Genomic DNA, 15,510 nt, shown 5'->3' on the forward strand with positions numbered 1-15,510 from the left:
GTATATAATTTTCACAAAAGGTTTTGGAACTCTGAATGAGAAGTACCTTGATATTCAGCTCTTTTGCCACAAGACTGGGATTGAGAGGCAAACGACATTTATTCTTCAAGAAAAATAACTGCACCCGTTCCATACCATTCTGCAAGGCAACCTGCAGACAAAAAAAAAGTCAGATAATCAGATGGCAGTTTTTAAATTGGAGAATATACAGAAAAATTCTTGACAAAGTCATCTTGAAGTCAGTATTTTATCTCTTCAGTGTCAAAGGAATGCTACAAAGTATAACTGCAGTTTTAGCTACTAAAATAACTCAGTCTATCAGTAAAACACTAATATCACAGAAGTTAGTGCATTGTTTTTGGGGTTTTTTTTTTGGCTGAACTAAATGATAGCATCCCACTCTATCAAACTATGTTCCTGTTATTAGCATATAAACAGATATCATATACTTTTGCACATTGGGATAATTCTTCAGCAGTAATAGGTTTAAATACAATTTCAGGTCATTGTACACAGAAATCATCCTACTTTCTTACCTCATCTCCTCACACAATATTATGTTTCAAATGACAACAAATTTGACACAAGAACATCAACTTCAAGAAGGCATTATCTTGTTAAAATGTAAAAGCATTTCCTATATATTATATTTATTTTATTGAACCTGCAATAAAAAGGCAATTCAGTAGATTGTTTGAGGGTATCCTCAAGGATATTAAAAATATAGACCTACCTGCCGAGCAGAACCACTTGTTTGTTTTACTTTTTCTGCTACCATTCCAAAAAGCTGCACCAGTCTGGTCTGCTTCTCAAGTTCTTCCCTCAGCCTTTTTCCACAGACTGAAAGAAATGCTCCAAGAATTTGCTCATATCTTACACCAAACTTTGTATCATACAGGGTATCCTTAAGAAGCCTGAAATAAAGGATTCAAGATAAATTTTCTTAAAGAAAATACTGCTAACAATGCAATACTAAGATACCAGAAAGTTTTTAATTAATCAGTACTATATACATCCAAAGTCACTGACATATAGGATATAAAAGGAAAGATGTGTGTCTCATAGAGGCACTGTGTGGTTTTGCATGAAAAAACAAGATTTAAATTTTGAATGCTCTCCATTCATAATGCCCATTTCTATGAACTATGATTTTAAGAATTCTTTTCTCCTATAAATATTAATATTTTATTAAACCTTAAGTGAACAATAGAACAAAGAACATCTTACCAATATAGGTAGTGTGCTATTCGAATGCTTCCCAGTGCCCGAGCCAAAAGAAATTTGACAAGAGCACTGTCAAGGTAGGTTTCATATTTCAATGCCTAAACACAAAGAAAATTAAATAAATCATGTCTAAACTTGATTTTAGATGAAGACTGAGGTTTTATGACTAATGCACAGACAGAATCATCACAAACTCATAGGAACAGTTAAGAGTGATTATTTACTCAAATTGTTTTCCATGCTATGCATTAAGGTCATTAAGTATAGAGTCATGCAATTGCACTTCCACTCCTAGTAATCAGCAATTCCTTTGGGTTTTCAAGACCAAAACAAATTCCAGCTTCAGTGCAGGCAGAAAGTCTTACCTGCACAAATTGAGGAAGGAAATCTGTTAACTCATCATCACTCAATGTCTCTATCCAGTTCACAGCTGTATTTCGTACTTCCTGATCAGCAAATCTAGAAAGTCATCACAAATCCCCAATAAGTTTATTCTGTTCACGTAAGATTTTTTTCTTTTTTGAGATCAGATAGATAAAGAAAAATCAATTTAAAGTCCTTAGCAGCTCAATAAAGGACCTAAAATTTTGAGGCACTTCATTACATAAAATGCAAACACTTAAGTGTTTAGAACAAGCATACCCATCTCTCAAAGCTTCAGTCCTCATAACCTGCATGTACAGCTTGGTCTCCTGTCACAAACTGGATTTCAGAATCCTAAACACTATTGCTATTCTTTCACTACATTACTTGGTTAAGGCTACATGAATAAAGTAAGCACATGCTCTTCAAAATTTTAAGAAAATTTAGCTTTTACTACATGAAACTCAGAAATATTTTCCATGAGAATGCCACTTAGAATCTTCTTTTGAAGTAAAGTCATTCAATGCACAACAGACAGACAGAACTTACTTACAGTACTTTGCTTACTTACAGTACAGTACTTTGCTTACTTTGAATCAAGTAGTTCCAGTGCAGCTAAGGGTGATAAAGGAGGCCACTGCTGAAGTAAGGAATATATTTCTGGAAGACTTGCCCAGTCCCAGTGAGGGGCACTAGCCAATATTTTTGGTAGGCTACTACTGTGACTATGGCAATAATGTCTCTTCTCCCACAAAAATTCCTTGTCTTCTTTTGATAGCCTGTAGACAAAAGCATTTAAATTTATAACACACATTACAGACCATCACCTGAATAACTTCAATGTACTGGCCATTCTACAGATACAAACAATTTAACACAAAACCCAGAATCAAATTAATACAGCTACTTCCTCCACAAAAGTCAAAACGAGAAGAAAAACAAAGCTTCAAACACTGTGGAAAAAGTTGTTCTATGTTACAATTTGGGCAGGACAAAAGTAAGTTTTAGTATAATCCAAAATAAGGCAAAACCTTAACTTTATTTTGGTGCAGGAAGGCTTTTGTGGCACGTGAACAATCACTCCTGAAACTGCCACTGCTCCCTGTGTCTGAAGAATTTCCAAACAGAAATAGGTATGAGGCAGTCATAAGGGTAGCAATCTGTTAAGAGGAGACTCTTAATTGATACTGGCCACAGAAAGCACCAGTAAATTCAGTAAAGTCAATACCATTACTTGGCAAGTTTAATTCAATCCCTTGTTTGAGTCTCCACAGCTCTTCAAAATATACTAAAACCAAATTTAAGAAATCTAAGAATAAATAAGCATTCCACACCCTGGCCACAAGTTGTAGCATATAAAGAGACCATAGCTAGAAAGAGATAAAGATACCCAATAGTGTTATCCTTGGAGAGGATGGCAAGGAGACGTTCTCTCTTTGGTTTTTCTAATGTTTCTATGGAATGATGCACAGTAGTCTTTGCAGGTTGAGGAATTTTATATTCAATATCAAAAGCATGCGATGGAAAGTCAATCTAAAAAAAAAAAAAAAAAAAATGCTGCACATCTTTGAGAACCACAAAGAAAGCTTCCCCTTTCAGCAACCTTCATAACATTTTATGAACATAACATTTTATGAAAGCATAACATTTTAGTTCTCCATGTGTAACAGTTTTCACTGTTTCCTGAATATTTTTTTCCATCTCAATTCTATATAATTGTGGCCTTTAAACATATGACTGCTGTTTGTTGCACAATCCAGTAGGGAACTCTTGGAAAACTCTTCAGGAGGGAAGTGAGAATGTTCAGAACAGAGACAAATCACAAAATTTAGTCCCAGTCTCACCACCAACTCTGATCCTCGTTGGGACTGCCAAGACATGCCAGAGAATGTGTGAACCAAAATTGCTGTTGTTTGTATCACTCCCACCTCTGCATTCATTTCTACAGACTGCTTTTCCACAATGTTCTCTCCAAGTGCTGACAGAGTGTTCTACCAAGGCATCTCCAATTTCTCTGACATGAAGTGGTTCAGTAATTGACTTGCTTACACTTACAGCAGCTCTCCTTTCTTTGCCCTTAAGGCTTAGTAACCACTATTCTACACTGACTTTCAAGTATGACTTCATAATATTGACACTGTCTCCAAAACATGAAATGATTTATCACCACTCACAGAAGAATTACAAGTCACAATTTTCAAACAAAACATAGCTAGATAAAAACAAAATTATGTATAACCTGCAGTACTATTTTCTTGCTGGTCACCCCTGATGCATGATGTGGATGTGGTGAGGTCCAGAGCTGCAAAAGCTTTGTCCCACAAGCTAACAATCTGAGAAAAAAAAAAGTGTACAGGTATTAGTGTCATGATCTATTTACTTCAGGATATTAGTTATTAATATGCTGGTTGGAGAAGATCAGTGCTTACTACAAGGAATCAATTCTGAAATATTAAGTGTGCTGTAGGAGGAGAGCTAAAACTGAGTATGTGATCCTGCTAAAGAAGTAAGAATTTATCTTTTGATTTTTATTTTACACTGATGTTCAGAAAAGAACACAGGAAATCAAACTGTACTAGCCAGTTTATTTCCAATATTACTACCATTTCTAACTGTAGCAAGGCACAACTTAGGATACTTCATAAATCAGTTAAGTGCCAAACGTTAGGCACAAAAAACTTGTATTGGTTTTTAAAAATAAAAATACAGCTTTAAAAGACTACTTCAAGCCTAAGACTTTACTATATTTTGAAATATGTTTTAGGGTTTATATGTATTTAAAAAAACAATCTGTTATATTAAATATTGTTTAAATGGGAGCTTATGATGCAAGTAATTACTAAATCATACCTCTGAAGCATAACTGAACAGCTGGCTCTTTTTAACAGTTCTGCAGTTTAATATACTTGTCACAGGCTTCTGTCTTATCCACAAGTTAAAAAAGATATTTCAAGCCACTCTACACAAATCTGAAGGGATTTTAACTTGGCTATGGATTCCCCCAGAGCATATATATGACCTTCTAATCTTCCTATTTTATTTAGCTACAAGTTTTAGCTCCTGCCTGCTGTTGATGCTATTCTCAACTTTAACTGGAATATTTAGCTAGTAACTTTAATTACCTAGGTCTGGATTTAGTTTTTGTAGCCTGCCAGTGGATTAGACCACTAGCATCTCTACAGATGGCACACACAGGCCATTCAGTAAACTCTCACACAACACAATCTATTGTAGTGCTCTGAACAAAAAGAAAATACAAAAAAAATCTCTCCAAAATAACTACTGGGCAGCATGAAGAAAAAAACCACGATCAGCAGGTCAAGGGAGGCAATTCTCCCCCTCTGCTCCACTCTCATGGGACCCCATCTGCAGTACTGTGTCCCGTTCTGGAGCCCCCCAGGGACATGGAGCTACTGAAATGAGTCCAGTGGAGGGCCACAGAGATGATCAGAGGGCTGGAGCACCTCTCCTGCAAAGAGAATTTGGGGTTATTCAGCCTGGAAAAGAGAAAGGTGGAGATGGACTTTTCACAGTGGCATGTAGCAATAGGACAGGGGGTAGCAGTTTCAAACTGCTAAGAGAATTAAGTAAGCTTTAGATAGAGTAAATAATATTGATAATCTTACCCATACTTTCAATACCTACCGCCTAAAATCAAAAAGAGGCAGAGAAACCTGACCCAGAATTTCTGGGCTCTTTCTCTGCTTATTTGAGTCAGGAGAATTCCCACTACTTTGATTTAAGATTCCAAACAAAGTCAGACATAAGATTGATTCCAAAGGCAGCTGTGAAATCTGGATGGGGAAAATTATTCTGTAAAATAGGACAGACAGTTGTTAGTAAGTTACATAACCTGTTGATGTCTCTTGCTTCCAAAAAGGTAATTAACACTGAAGAAAGTGTTACATTTCCACACAATTATAATTCACTCCACTTTATCTCCTGTACCAATAGTTTGCAAACCCTGCTAAATTACACTTCTGCCCTGTAGCCAGATTTGGAACAACCCTTTTTAATTTTTGTCTGTTAAATCACATTGCTTACACAGAACCACACTGTCCAGCATAACCAGTCTTCCCACCCTACTGACTTTGAGGACACACACAATTCCATGTTAGCCACCTCCTAATCTCTCAGATTTACAGCCAGCTGGCAATAGATTCCCATACAAATAAATGTATTTTAAAAATGGTAATTTTTACCATTCAAATGGTAAAAAACCAGCACCCATAAAGAAAGCAATTGAGGTGTATACATTTCACTGAGCAATTCAAACTCAGATTTTTGTTTACACTGATTTTTATTGCTCAAAATATTTTAAGTCTGATGATCTGCAACACTCAAAAACAATTCTAAAAGTTATCATAGTATATTGCTAAGCCACTTACTCCATAAAACACTACAACTATATCAAGCAAACTTGACACATCTTTAACTCACTAACAAAAGATCTGACAATTAATTCCTTCTTTGGTAAAATGAAGTAGTTGAAGCACTCTCTGAAGACAGGTATTCTAGAACCAGATCATTTTCTGGTTTCCTGATCTGAAAAAAATTGTCACTGTAGACTTCCAGGGTATTCCTCAGGGTCTATCTCTGACCTTTAAAAAGTCAGAAAAATAGATATAGGGCAATGTGGAGCTTACCTGCAGCTCCAGTTATAGCAGGCTGCCTGCTTGATAACTATTAAGTGGAAAAGATAAAGCAAAGATAAAGCAAAGCATTTTCCCCAAAGTTATCACACACCATCCTTTCCTTATTTCTTTTCTGCATGCCTTTCCTTCTTCCTCTTTATTCTCCTGCCCCATAAAGAGACACTGAGTTTTACTATCTCAAACCAGACATTCTCATTGCTATAGACATTCTTAAGCACTTATGCATCAGCTCTCTTTAGATAAATTACCTTAAATTAGATGTTTAAATACAGTTACAAGGTTGTTACAATGTATTTGTAAGAAAAAATCATTTACCATTAATGTTAGTAAGAGTGAGTTGCTTTTCCTCCCCCTATTTACATAACTTGAGCACAGTTCATAGCCAAGCTTTATTCATCTTTCTCTAAGCAGCACAAGCTGTTTCCACTACCAAAAATGTTATGACCTTTCCAACTCTTCATAATTGTATCCTACAAACACATTAGCACAGGCACCTCTCCAGCACTTCCCATCCCAGTTTTAAAACCAGCAGTGTTGTACCACTTGGAAAACAGAGTTCTGATTTTGGTCAGAAAGCCTCACACATCGTTCTTTCAACACTTCAAAATGGACTCAGAAGGAAGAGTTTCTTGAATTCAGCAGCTACCTAGGTAGCTACTATTCAATTCAAAATATTTTAGTGAGTTTTAATAGACTGAAGACACTTACAGTTCATCCCATTTAATCAAGTAGAAGAAATTCTTGTATGTGCCAACCTTCTTGGACTGAACAGGCTTAAATAGATCTCGTCCATTATGGGTCAGAGAACAAATCAAGTAGTATTTTTCATAACTGGACAAGGAAGAAAAAGTAAATTGTAAAAAAAAAAAAAATCTATAAAATGATTAATTATGATTAATTTTATAATTAATAAATTACTCACTTTGATACCCAACCAGTAGAAATCCCATGCACAGCAAACACTGTGAACTGTAGATGTTCTGTGGCAGTCCATGCTTCCTTAACACTTCTACTGTCTTCTGGAGAAATTGCAGCAGAACTGCTACATGAATTCATGTGGAGTTGCAGAAGAGCCTCAACAGCTTTCGTTAGTTGGTCTATAGTCACTTTCAGAGGGTTTTCAGGCTGAAGTGAACCTGAATTAAAATTTATCTTTAATATATATCTTCCTAAAACAGCTACTCGAAAGCAGTTTTTAAATAAAATTGAAGAATTGTACTCACCAGATGAGCTCTTGCTTGTGTCATCACCACATTTTAAGGACACCTTAAATATCAGCAAACATTGAAGAAATATTTGATACACTATATTAAGAAAACTTAATAAAATACAACTTCTGCATTTCCCTAAAAGAATTTTAATTCTTGTGACAACAAAATATTATTTAGCCCATGCATTTTGCAATACTTCTGCTAGTATAACAAATCTATCACTGAACTGATGAACCTGGAAGTCAGCAGAACAGCACATGAATTACCACTGTAATAAAGCAGCAGGACAACAGAAACAGCACTGCAAAACTATTTAGTTTTTTTATTGGCACACTGCTCTATTTAATGACTGTTTTTTACAACATGGCTTGAGACCAATTCTGCTCAAGCAAACTGTTAATTATAAGGCAGTTTAAACACCAAAATTTGTGCTATTTGAGTTTTACATTTTTGTCCATATGGTAAGGAATGAAAGAGCATGAACTGCTATTCACATAAACACTGCACAGAAAATACATAATGTGAACTCCCTCCTTTAAGCATAAATGCATTGCATTTAGAGGGCACGAGCTAGCTGAAACTTTCCCTTGGGCAGATTTAGTAGCATCCAGTGACACAAGCCTGTAGTTACAAAACCAGGGAACTGCATCCCAAAATCAGGTTTAAAACATACAACTATTTAGAACAGCAAAGGATTTCAAGAGCAAGTGATAAATGCACTAACAACAAAGAGAAGTTAAAATAAACAGACAATATCAGGTAAAATAAAAACCAAATATGTCACCCTGACTGAACTGTTGCTGGTGTTTGCAAATACCAGAGATTATGAAATGGTATTTAGTGTTAAAAAGCATACCTCAGAATGAAACTGATAGTGAGAAAGTTTACCTCTGCATTTTTAGTCCTTGGAAGATTAACAGCCCTCCTCAGCTTCTTCACCGATTCCGTAATTGCAGGAGTCTCTACACAGTCCAACGTAGAACAGATTTTTCTGACAGTCTTAATTACATGATCTACAGCCTTATGCTGGGTCTAAGTAAGTAGGAAAGAACATATTGATCTGATCTCAACTGTGAAAACAAGTATTGCTTTATTTATTTATTTTTTTAGAATGAATAGCCAAGAAAATTTCATCAGATGGAAATCTCTACATTGCACCACAACAATTTGATTAAATAAAAACCTCAGCATCAGGAACTACCTTATAGCTCAGTTATTAAATAAAAAAACAGCAGTAGTACAGATTCTCCAATGTAGTCCAGGAAGCATTAGGAGAGCTACAATTTTTTTTTCCCCAATGATACTCACTCACTGTGAGGCAGGAATGCTAAATAAGTCGTGTTTCAATTTCAGCCTTCTTAACTATATAGGCTCAAGTTACATTTACACTACAGTATAGCTTCCATAATGGAACTTCATCTTTTTTTTACTTCACTTAATCTATTTTTAGAAAAGGATTGTTGCAACTTTTGCCTTACATATTATTTAATTTAAATGGTTCTTTCAGATGAAGCAGTTTCAAATTGTCATTCTGAAGAAGTAAAGGAAGGAGGATTGTATGCTTAACAGGAACCTCTTTTGGAAGGAACAGATCAGCTTCTTATCAGGTAGTGAAAATGCTCATAAGCTGCCTAAGACAAATTTGAGATGCTCCTAAAATTACCTTCCTCCTTCTCTTCAAATACAAGAAAAGCCACTTGATTTAAACCTCAATAATGCTAGGTTGCTTGTTTTTTAACAATCCAAGTTTTCATCCAACTTTAAAAGAACAAATGAAGAAAATGAAAACATTTGCTCCAAAATAATGGTTTATTTTTTAAAAGCTTAATACATAGATTTCTTTAAGATTTACTTATGATTCTTAGATTAAACCAAGAGGGATTAGGTAAGATGTAAACGGATTCCCAATGGCCACCCTCCCAGACATTCTCATGATCTTCCTTCAAAAAGATAGCAAAGAAGCCACTTGAATAAAAAAGTTTTGCTACTGGGAGTTACTTGACAACAAATAACTTTCTCCTGGTAAGAAATTAACCATAGAAATCAGAAGACAATGTAAACTTTTATGCCATACATTCAAACCTAACATTTGGAAGATAACAGCTGTTTTGGCACTGTTATTTTTCTTACAGGCTTTCAAATTTATTTCAATAAAAAGACAATAGGTAACAAACTGTGCAACTACATGAAATCAAAAGCTATAAACTATTTATGGATTACTTTACCCTCTTTCATTTTGATTAGCAAGCTTCAGCTATTGAATAGGTACAGGAATTCACTTCAGGAATAAGAAGTATTTCAAATGCAGCAAATTCAGATGTTTGGACATAACCTTCATCACCTACAAGCTACACCTCCCATCCTCAAAAAGGCTGCAGGAGGAGTAGCATGGAAGCCTGAGTTGAGATGTTTTGCATTCTTCACCTCAGCTTGTGAAATCAATTAAAGAAGCAAACTCAAGCAGCTGCAAGAGCAAAGCAACAAAACCACCACCACATCTATGATTCTATGATATCAAGGAGCAGTAGTAACATCTCACTCTTCTACAAAAAAGATTGTGTTCAAAACTACCCTTGAGAACATGGTGAATCACTATCAAGGGAATTAAATAACATTAAGGGAATATTTAAATATTGGACAGGAGTTTGTTCAAACCTGCATTCCTGGAGAGGAAAAAAAATACAGTGGAAACAAAAAGTGTTGTACTTAAGTCATTAATTTCAAGACTGTTCTTATAAAAACTGTTAAAGAAACAGAGCTACTCATGCTTAAGGATCTAAGTCTCCAAGTTACATTAGTCATTTCTAACAGGAGCAGCTTATTTTCACTCCTGATGGTTATCTTCAGTTAGCTTTTGTACTTGGGAAATTACTCCAAATTGCTCCACATGCAAGCTGTTTTAAATTATATATCATACACTGAAACAGACATTTTTTTTGACAGCATATTTTAAATTAATCCAACAGTGCAGAATAAGATGTTATTACACTGTGTCTATGTTCCAAACATGCTTCAGTTATGACTCCCATTGTACACAACTATTACTGCTCACTTTTGTCTAGAGTTCTATCCATTATCAACACACCACTCATGTATTGGAACAACTGACATAGTCAGGATTCAGACCTTTTCTCTGTTTCTCTAAATTAATCTCTTTCACAGACAGTTACTTTGCAACTCAGGACTTAGAAAATATATTTCTAGTTGTGACATTTAGATAATAATTAGTTTGCAAGAAAAGCTAGGAAAAGGAAAAGCAATCTAAAAGTCCATGATCACAAATTCACATTTGACAGCTTGTTCAGATCTCCATTTCATCACAAAGACCTGCAAGTCTTTTTTCCAACCATCTCATTAGTAAACTCTCTCATGTTAACTTTTGGTTCAGAAATAATTTAAGATACCCTTACCTCATTTTTAAGAGCTATGTTAACTTGCTTATGATACAGATCAAGAAGCTCTTCAACAGAAGGCCTGCAAGAAATAGTACTTATTGAATACAAGTGCAAGAGCAAAACGGATCCTTGGTCAGAAATTAAGTCATGGGCTTGATTACTAAAAGAAGCACATAACATTACCTTATAATAGGTTCTCTGAAAGGCTTTTCTACTTTACAGAGGTGTTTGGTTAGATGTATGGGTGTTCTGTCATCATCTTCCTGCAAGAAAAGATCAGATATTAAGTCCAGTTGTTACCTTTCCATAATTTGAAATAAAATTTTAGGAGTTTCATTGATAATACCTGTAGAGTAGAAGGGGACAGAGATAAAGTAATTTATTTTCCCCTTTGAAGAGATAGCTAATTAATAGCCTATGAAATGTGTACACACTGGGACAGGTGGAAGAGGGAAGAAACAGCAACTGAGTGACTACGAAGATATCAAATATTCCTCCTTTCCTCTTTGACAGCATGATACATATCTAATTAAAAAAAAAAAACTGTTCTAAATTTTCATTTAAATCTGAAGGCTGCTGCTTCTCTTCCAGGACTCAAATTTAGTCCAAGTGCTTGTATACCTTTTCCAGCTATAGTTTGTGGTCTAGCAAGAGAGATTATCTGTGTTATATAAATCACCTTGCAAAAATTTAGTAAGTATTTGATTTCCTCTTAATAAGAGCATACAATTCCTAACCCCAAGAAGACAGCCTAACTTGCTGATCACACAGATCAACTCAGATTCATCAACTCTGATGCAAACCCCCAGTCTCCTGAAGATTCCTACTTACTGTCCGTGCCAGATCTCTGCATATCATGCTGTGGGTCAAGAGCTGCAGTTTGATTTCTGTATCCCACTTCCGACAGTTCTGGATATATTCATGGCTTCCTACACAGTGCTTACTGTTAGACAAAAGCTATAGTTACACCAAAAATACACAGCACTTTAAAAAACTCACATGGAATATTTAAGGTCACCTGTTGGTTCAAGATAAGGGAATGGTGAAACAACCTCCACACCAAACTACTTGATCTGATTTTTACTTTTGCAGAAGTTTTAGTACAGTTACAGATACCCAGCCTTTTGTTAAAGCTCTTTACTGTGGCTAACAATGAAACAAATATGCTCACCATGACACTCATGGGGATTCGTAAATTATTAGTTTTGGGAAAAAAACCCAAAAAATTAACAACAAAACAAAAAGCAAAACCAAAAAGACAAAGCACAGATTATTACAGATCATTAGAAATCATCAGTAGATTTTTCTTCTGGGTACTGGGATTCAAAGAGCAGCTGAAAAGTACAACATCCTTCTACAAAAATCTGCATCTGAAAAAAACTGTTTCTGCTCAATAAAACAAATGGCATATTAGAACAGATCCCTAGGAAGCTGCTAAGGACATATTTTGCTGTATCCCAGAGTAACCCTAAAGACTTCTGATCTTTGTACAAAGTGTGACTCTTCTACATTTTAAAGATTTGGGCTTTCACACGTGTTCTTTTTAATTAAAGACATACTTTTCACTAACTGTGCCATGAAAAACATGAAGTTAAATATTAATGAAAAAGTTTGCTTACTTCTGTAAAACTTCTTCTTGGCCACAAACTTTGAGGATATAGCTGCCAAAGTCCACTTCACTCAAGTCATCATGCACCCAGCAAAGTGCCTGCATTATTATAAGCTCAACAGGGGAACTCACTGTTTAAAGAAATTACATCTAGAAGTTAAATATAAATCTATAGCAAGAGATATTAACCATTGTTCACTCACAAACTGTAGTTTTCAAATGGAATTAATTTTTATACTTGTAGGGATGACTTCTATGCTTCTATAATGTCCTAAATGTCATTGTTGGAGATCTTTTTTCCCCCCCAGCAAAGAGAGGCATCTTATAAAGCCTGCTTATAGATTAAGAATTCACTAAATCCTTTTTAACTTAGGATACAGCTTAATCACTTGATGAGAAGTACAACAGCCTGCAGGCCTGTTCTCTAGAAATATATAGGGAAACCCTGTGTTTTTTTAATAATAAATGTCTTATTTAGCAAGGACTTCAAATAGGTAAGTGAGCTCAGAGCTACGTGAAGTTTAAAAATCATTATCTGAAGAGCTGCAGATGGAACTTCTCTACTTGTTCTGCCTTTGAGGAAGTGACCAACAGCTGTAGCAGAGGAAAATTGTACTGAAAGTTTTTTCTTTTCAATCTGTCTAGGGCTGTTTCCACATTGTAGAGATCAGATCACAGGAAGTATCACCAAGCCTTTGCAACTCTTAACTACCAACAGTTTCACATCACACTTGAAAGGCCTTTATGAAAACACTCTGTCTTCCATCCAGTGGCTACAGAGCAAAGGAAACAATCCCAGGGAAACTCAAAATCCATTCCTCCACAGCCAACAGCTGTCACTGTTGAAATATACAGATATGCTTTAATACCACCATTCTTTTAACTACAAAATGCTCTCTACCTCTACCAGTTTCTGATTGTTTCCTTTAAATCATTTGCTAACAATGACACGGACTCAAAGTTCTATAAAAATTCCTTTATAAAAGAATTTTTCATCAGTACCTTCCAGAGTGGTGGGCTTTTCTCCCTTCAAAACTTCCCTAATTTTCCTGTGACTTTTTTTTTTAAAGAAATGTTACTACAGGGGTGGATACAGAAAGGTAATGCCACAATATTTCCAAAAGGATAATGGAAGTGCTTCATCTGATTAACAGGTGACTGACTAACCATTACAGCACTTGAAGAATGAGCATGTGGAATTCAAGAGCAAGGCATGACAAGAAGCAGGAATTCAGAAATATTAACTCACTGTAAAGGGAGACATGGACACCCTGAGCAGTTCTCAGTCATTCTAAATTGGTTCTAGCAGTAGGATGCTAAGCTATGCAACAGTTTGAACAAGAACAGATGGAATTAAAGGAATATAACAACTTTAATTATGCCTATTACTAGCCATGTCTGAGTGAGTGACAGATACTTATCTTTCACTAGCTATGGAAGACAAGTATATTTAACTGTGATTAAACCAGCTAAACTGATCTGAAAAAGCAAGATGGTAGAAAGAGCATAGAATAAGGTATGTGGAGCTAGAATGCAGAACACATTCCCAGGTATCCAGAAAACTTCTAGAAATAAAGGGCTAAAGTTGAAACATACTAAGTTATGCTACCAAAGCCTTTTGTAGGGAAGGGTTAAACCTGCCATATTAGGAAAGAGTAATCTTAATGATGAAAAGCAGAAACCTTTTCTGGCCAACACTTTCAGTTCATCTCATTTCTTAACAAAAGAGTATTAAATCACAGCACATTAAGGCCCAGGAAATCAATACAGAATGAAAATAGTTGTGCATTGAGAGCTTACTTCCCAGTAGAATAGCCAGTTTGAGTAACAGAGCAACCTAATATATTCTGAGAGCTAAAGCATCTACACTGTTACAGTCAGAGAACCAAATGATAAGGAAACACCAAGCACAGATCCACTGCCATGTGACATGATCTGGGAATGGGGAACCTCAAAGGGTTAAGAGACTACAGCAGTATAGATCCTAAAAAAGTTGCTCCTGAGGTTATTATCAGTTATTTTCTCACCAAGAAGTGCCAGAAGTTGACAGCATATAGAGTTACAGCCTTTAAAACAAACATGCTGAGCACAGAGAACATGAGTTTGTGTGCAAAACCAAGGCAAACCTCAAAGTTCCACCCCAAACTGATACTCCTGGTTAACCACAAAACTTGGCCAGATAGTTGCAACAGTATTATTTTAGTGTTTGTGTTCATAAGCATTTATTGAAGCCAAGTAATAGATAATTTCAGTGTTTATTCTCAATTTGTCTGGATTTTTAGATAGCCTGCAATAGTTTATTTAAACACACTAAAGCATTGAAATAAAATATTAAAAGTTAAGAATCTCAAGTCCTGGTGTCATTGTCCCCTCAAATACCATAAAGTAGGTCAAACTCTTGAAGAGAGAGAGCATGTTTTAACATTCCCAGCCATGGATAGAACGGTGCTTCTGGTTTGCTTGGCTTTTCTTTTTAAATAAATGTTTCACTTTGTCAGCTTTTAAATATCTTCTGATGGAAACACTGACCCAGAATTAGGTTCTTTCTTCAGTTATCTTTTTCACACTCCCCACAAGCAATCCACACTCAGGGATTACAGAAACTGAAAGCCATTGGCCTAGACTGAGTGTACATTCTAAGTCTGGCAAGCAAACTCCAATTTAAAAAGCAGAAACCTACCATCACATGTAAAGGTTACTGGTTGCTGGAATTCTTCAATTTCTATAGAAACCTTGATACTGGCACTCTCCCCACTTATATTTCTTTGCAGCATGATGGGACTCAGCACAAAGCCTGGATTTGTTTGCTGATTAGTAAAAGGAAACTTGGTCCTCAATCTGGAAGTAGAGAAGGATTATGAAACATTGCAATAGATAAATCTAAGACTAAAGCACAATAACAGTGTAATATCCACAAGCTAGAAGAGTGAAGACTACCTTTTGCTCTGTATGCAAATTTTATGTACCAAACACCATTTAATTTTTCTCCTCTTGGCAGAACACTGCCCACAATAATTACACAATAATTAGTAGTCAGAGGGGAAAAAAACTAA

General features: G+C 35.6%; 1 protein-coding gene across 2 annotated transcripts in view; it reads right to left on the bottom strand.

Annotated features, from left to right (window-relative positions):
* PIK3C2A (phosphatidylinositol-4-phosphate 3-kinase catalytic subunit type 2 alpha) overlaps positions 1–15,510 on the bottom strand; it is a 42,205-nt gene that overhangs the window by 13,281 nt on the left and 13,414 nt on the right. For both annotated transcript variants that reach the window (XM_071761707.1, XM_071761706.1), the window contains exons 4-20: positions 15,138–15,295; positions 12,468–12,588; positions 11,680–11,791; positions 11,032–11,111; positions 10,864–10,927; positions 8,342–8,485; positions 7,466–7,508; positions 7,165–7,378; positions 6,951–7,073; positions 5,233–5,400; positions 3,827–3,920; positions 2,978–3,120; positions 2,178–2,366; positions 1,590–1,683; positions 1,228–1,322; positions 734–914; positions 47–151 (exon numbers count right to left, since the gene is read on the bottom strand). In XM_071761707.1, the coding sequence (XP_071617808.1) occupies positions 47–151; positions 734–914; positions 1,228–1,322; positions 1,590–1,683; positions 2,178–2,366; positions 2,978–3,120; positions 3,827–3,920; positions 5,233–5,400; positions 6,951–7,073; positions 7,165–7,378; positions 7,466–7,508; positions 8,342–8,485; positions 10,864–10,927; positions 11,032–11,111; positions 11,680–11,791; positions 12,468–12,588; positions 15,138–15,295 (2,128 nt within the window). The remainder of the gene's footprint in view (positions 1–46; positions 152–733; positions 915–1,227; positions 1,323–1,589; positions 1,684–2,177; positions 2,367–2,977; positions 3,121–3,826; positions 3,921–5,232; positions 5,401–6,950; positions 7,074–7,164; positions 7,379–7,465; positions 7,509–8,341; positions 8,486–10,863; positions 10,928–11,031; positions 11,112–11,679; positions 11,792–12,467; positions 12,589–15,137; positions 15,296–15,510) is intronic.

This window comes from Heliangelus exortis, chromosome 18 (assembly GCF_036169615.1).
Source record: "Heliangelus exortis chromosome 18, bHelExo1.hap1, whole genome shotgun sequence".
Lineage (NCBI taxonomy): Eukaryota > Metazoa > Chordata > Aves > Apodiformes > Trochilidae > Heliangelus > Heliangelus exortis.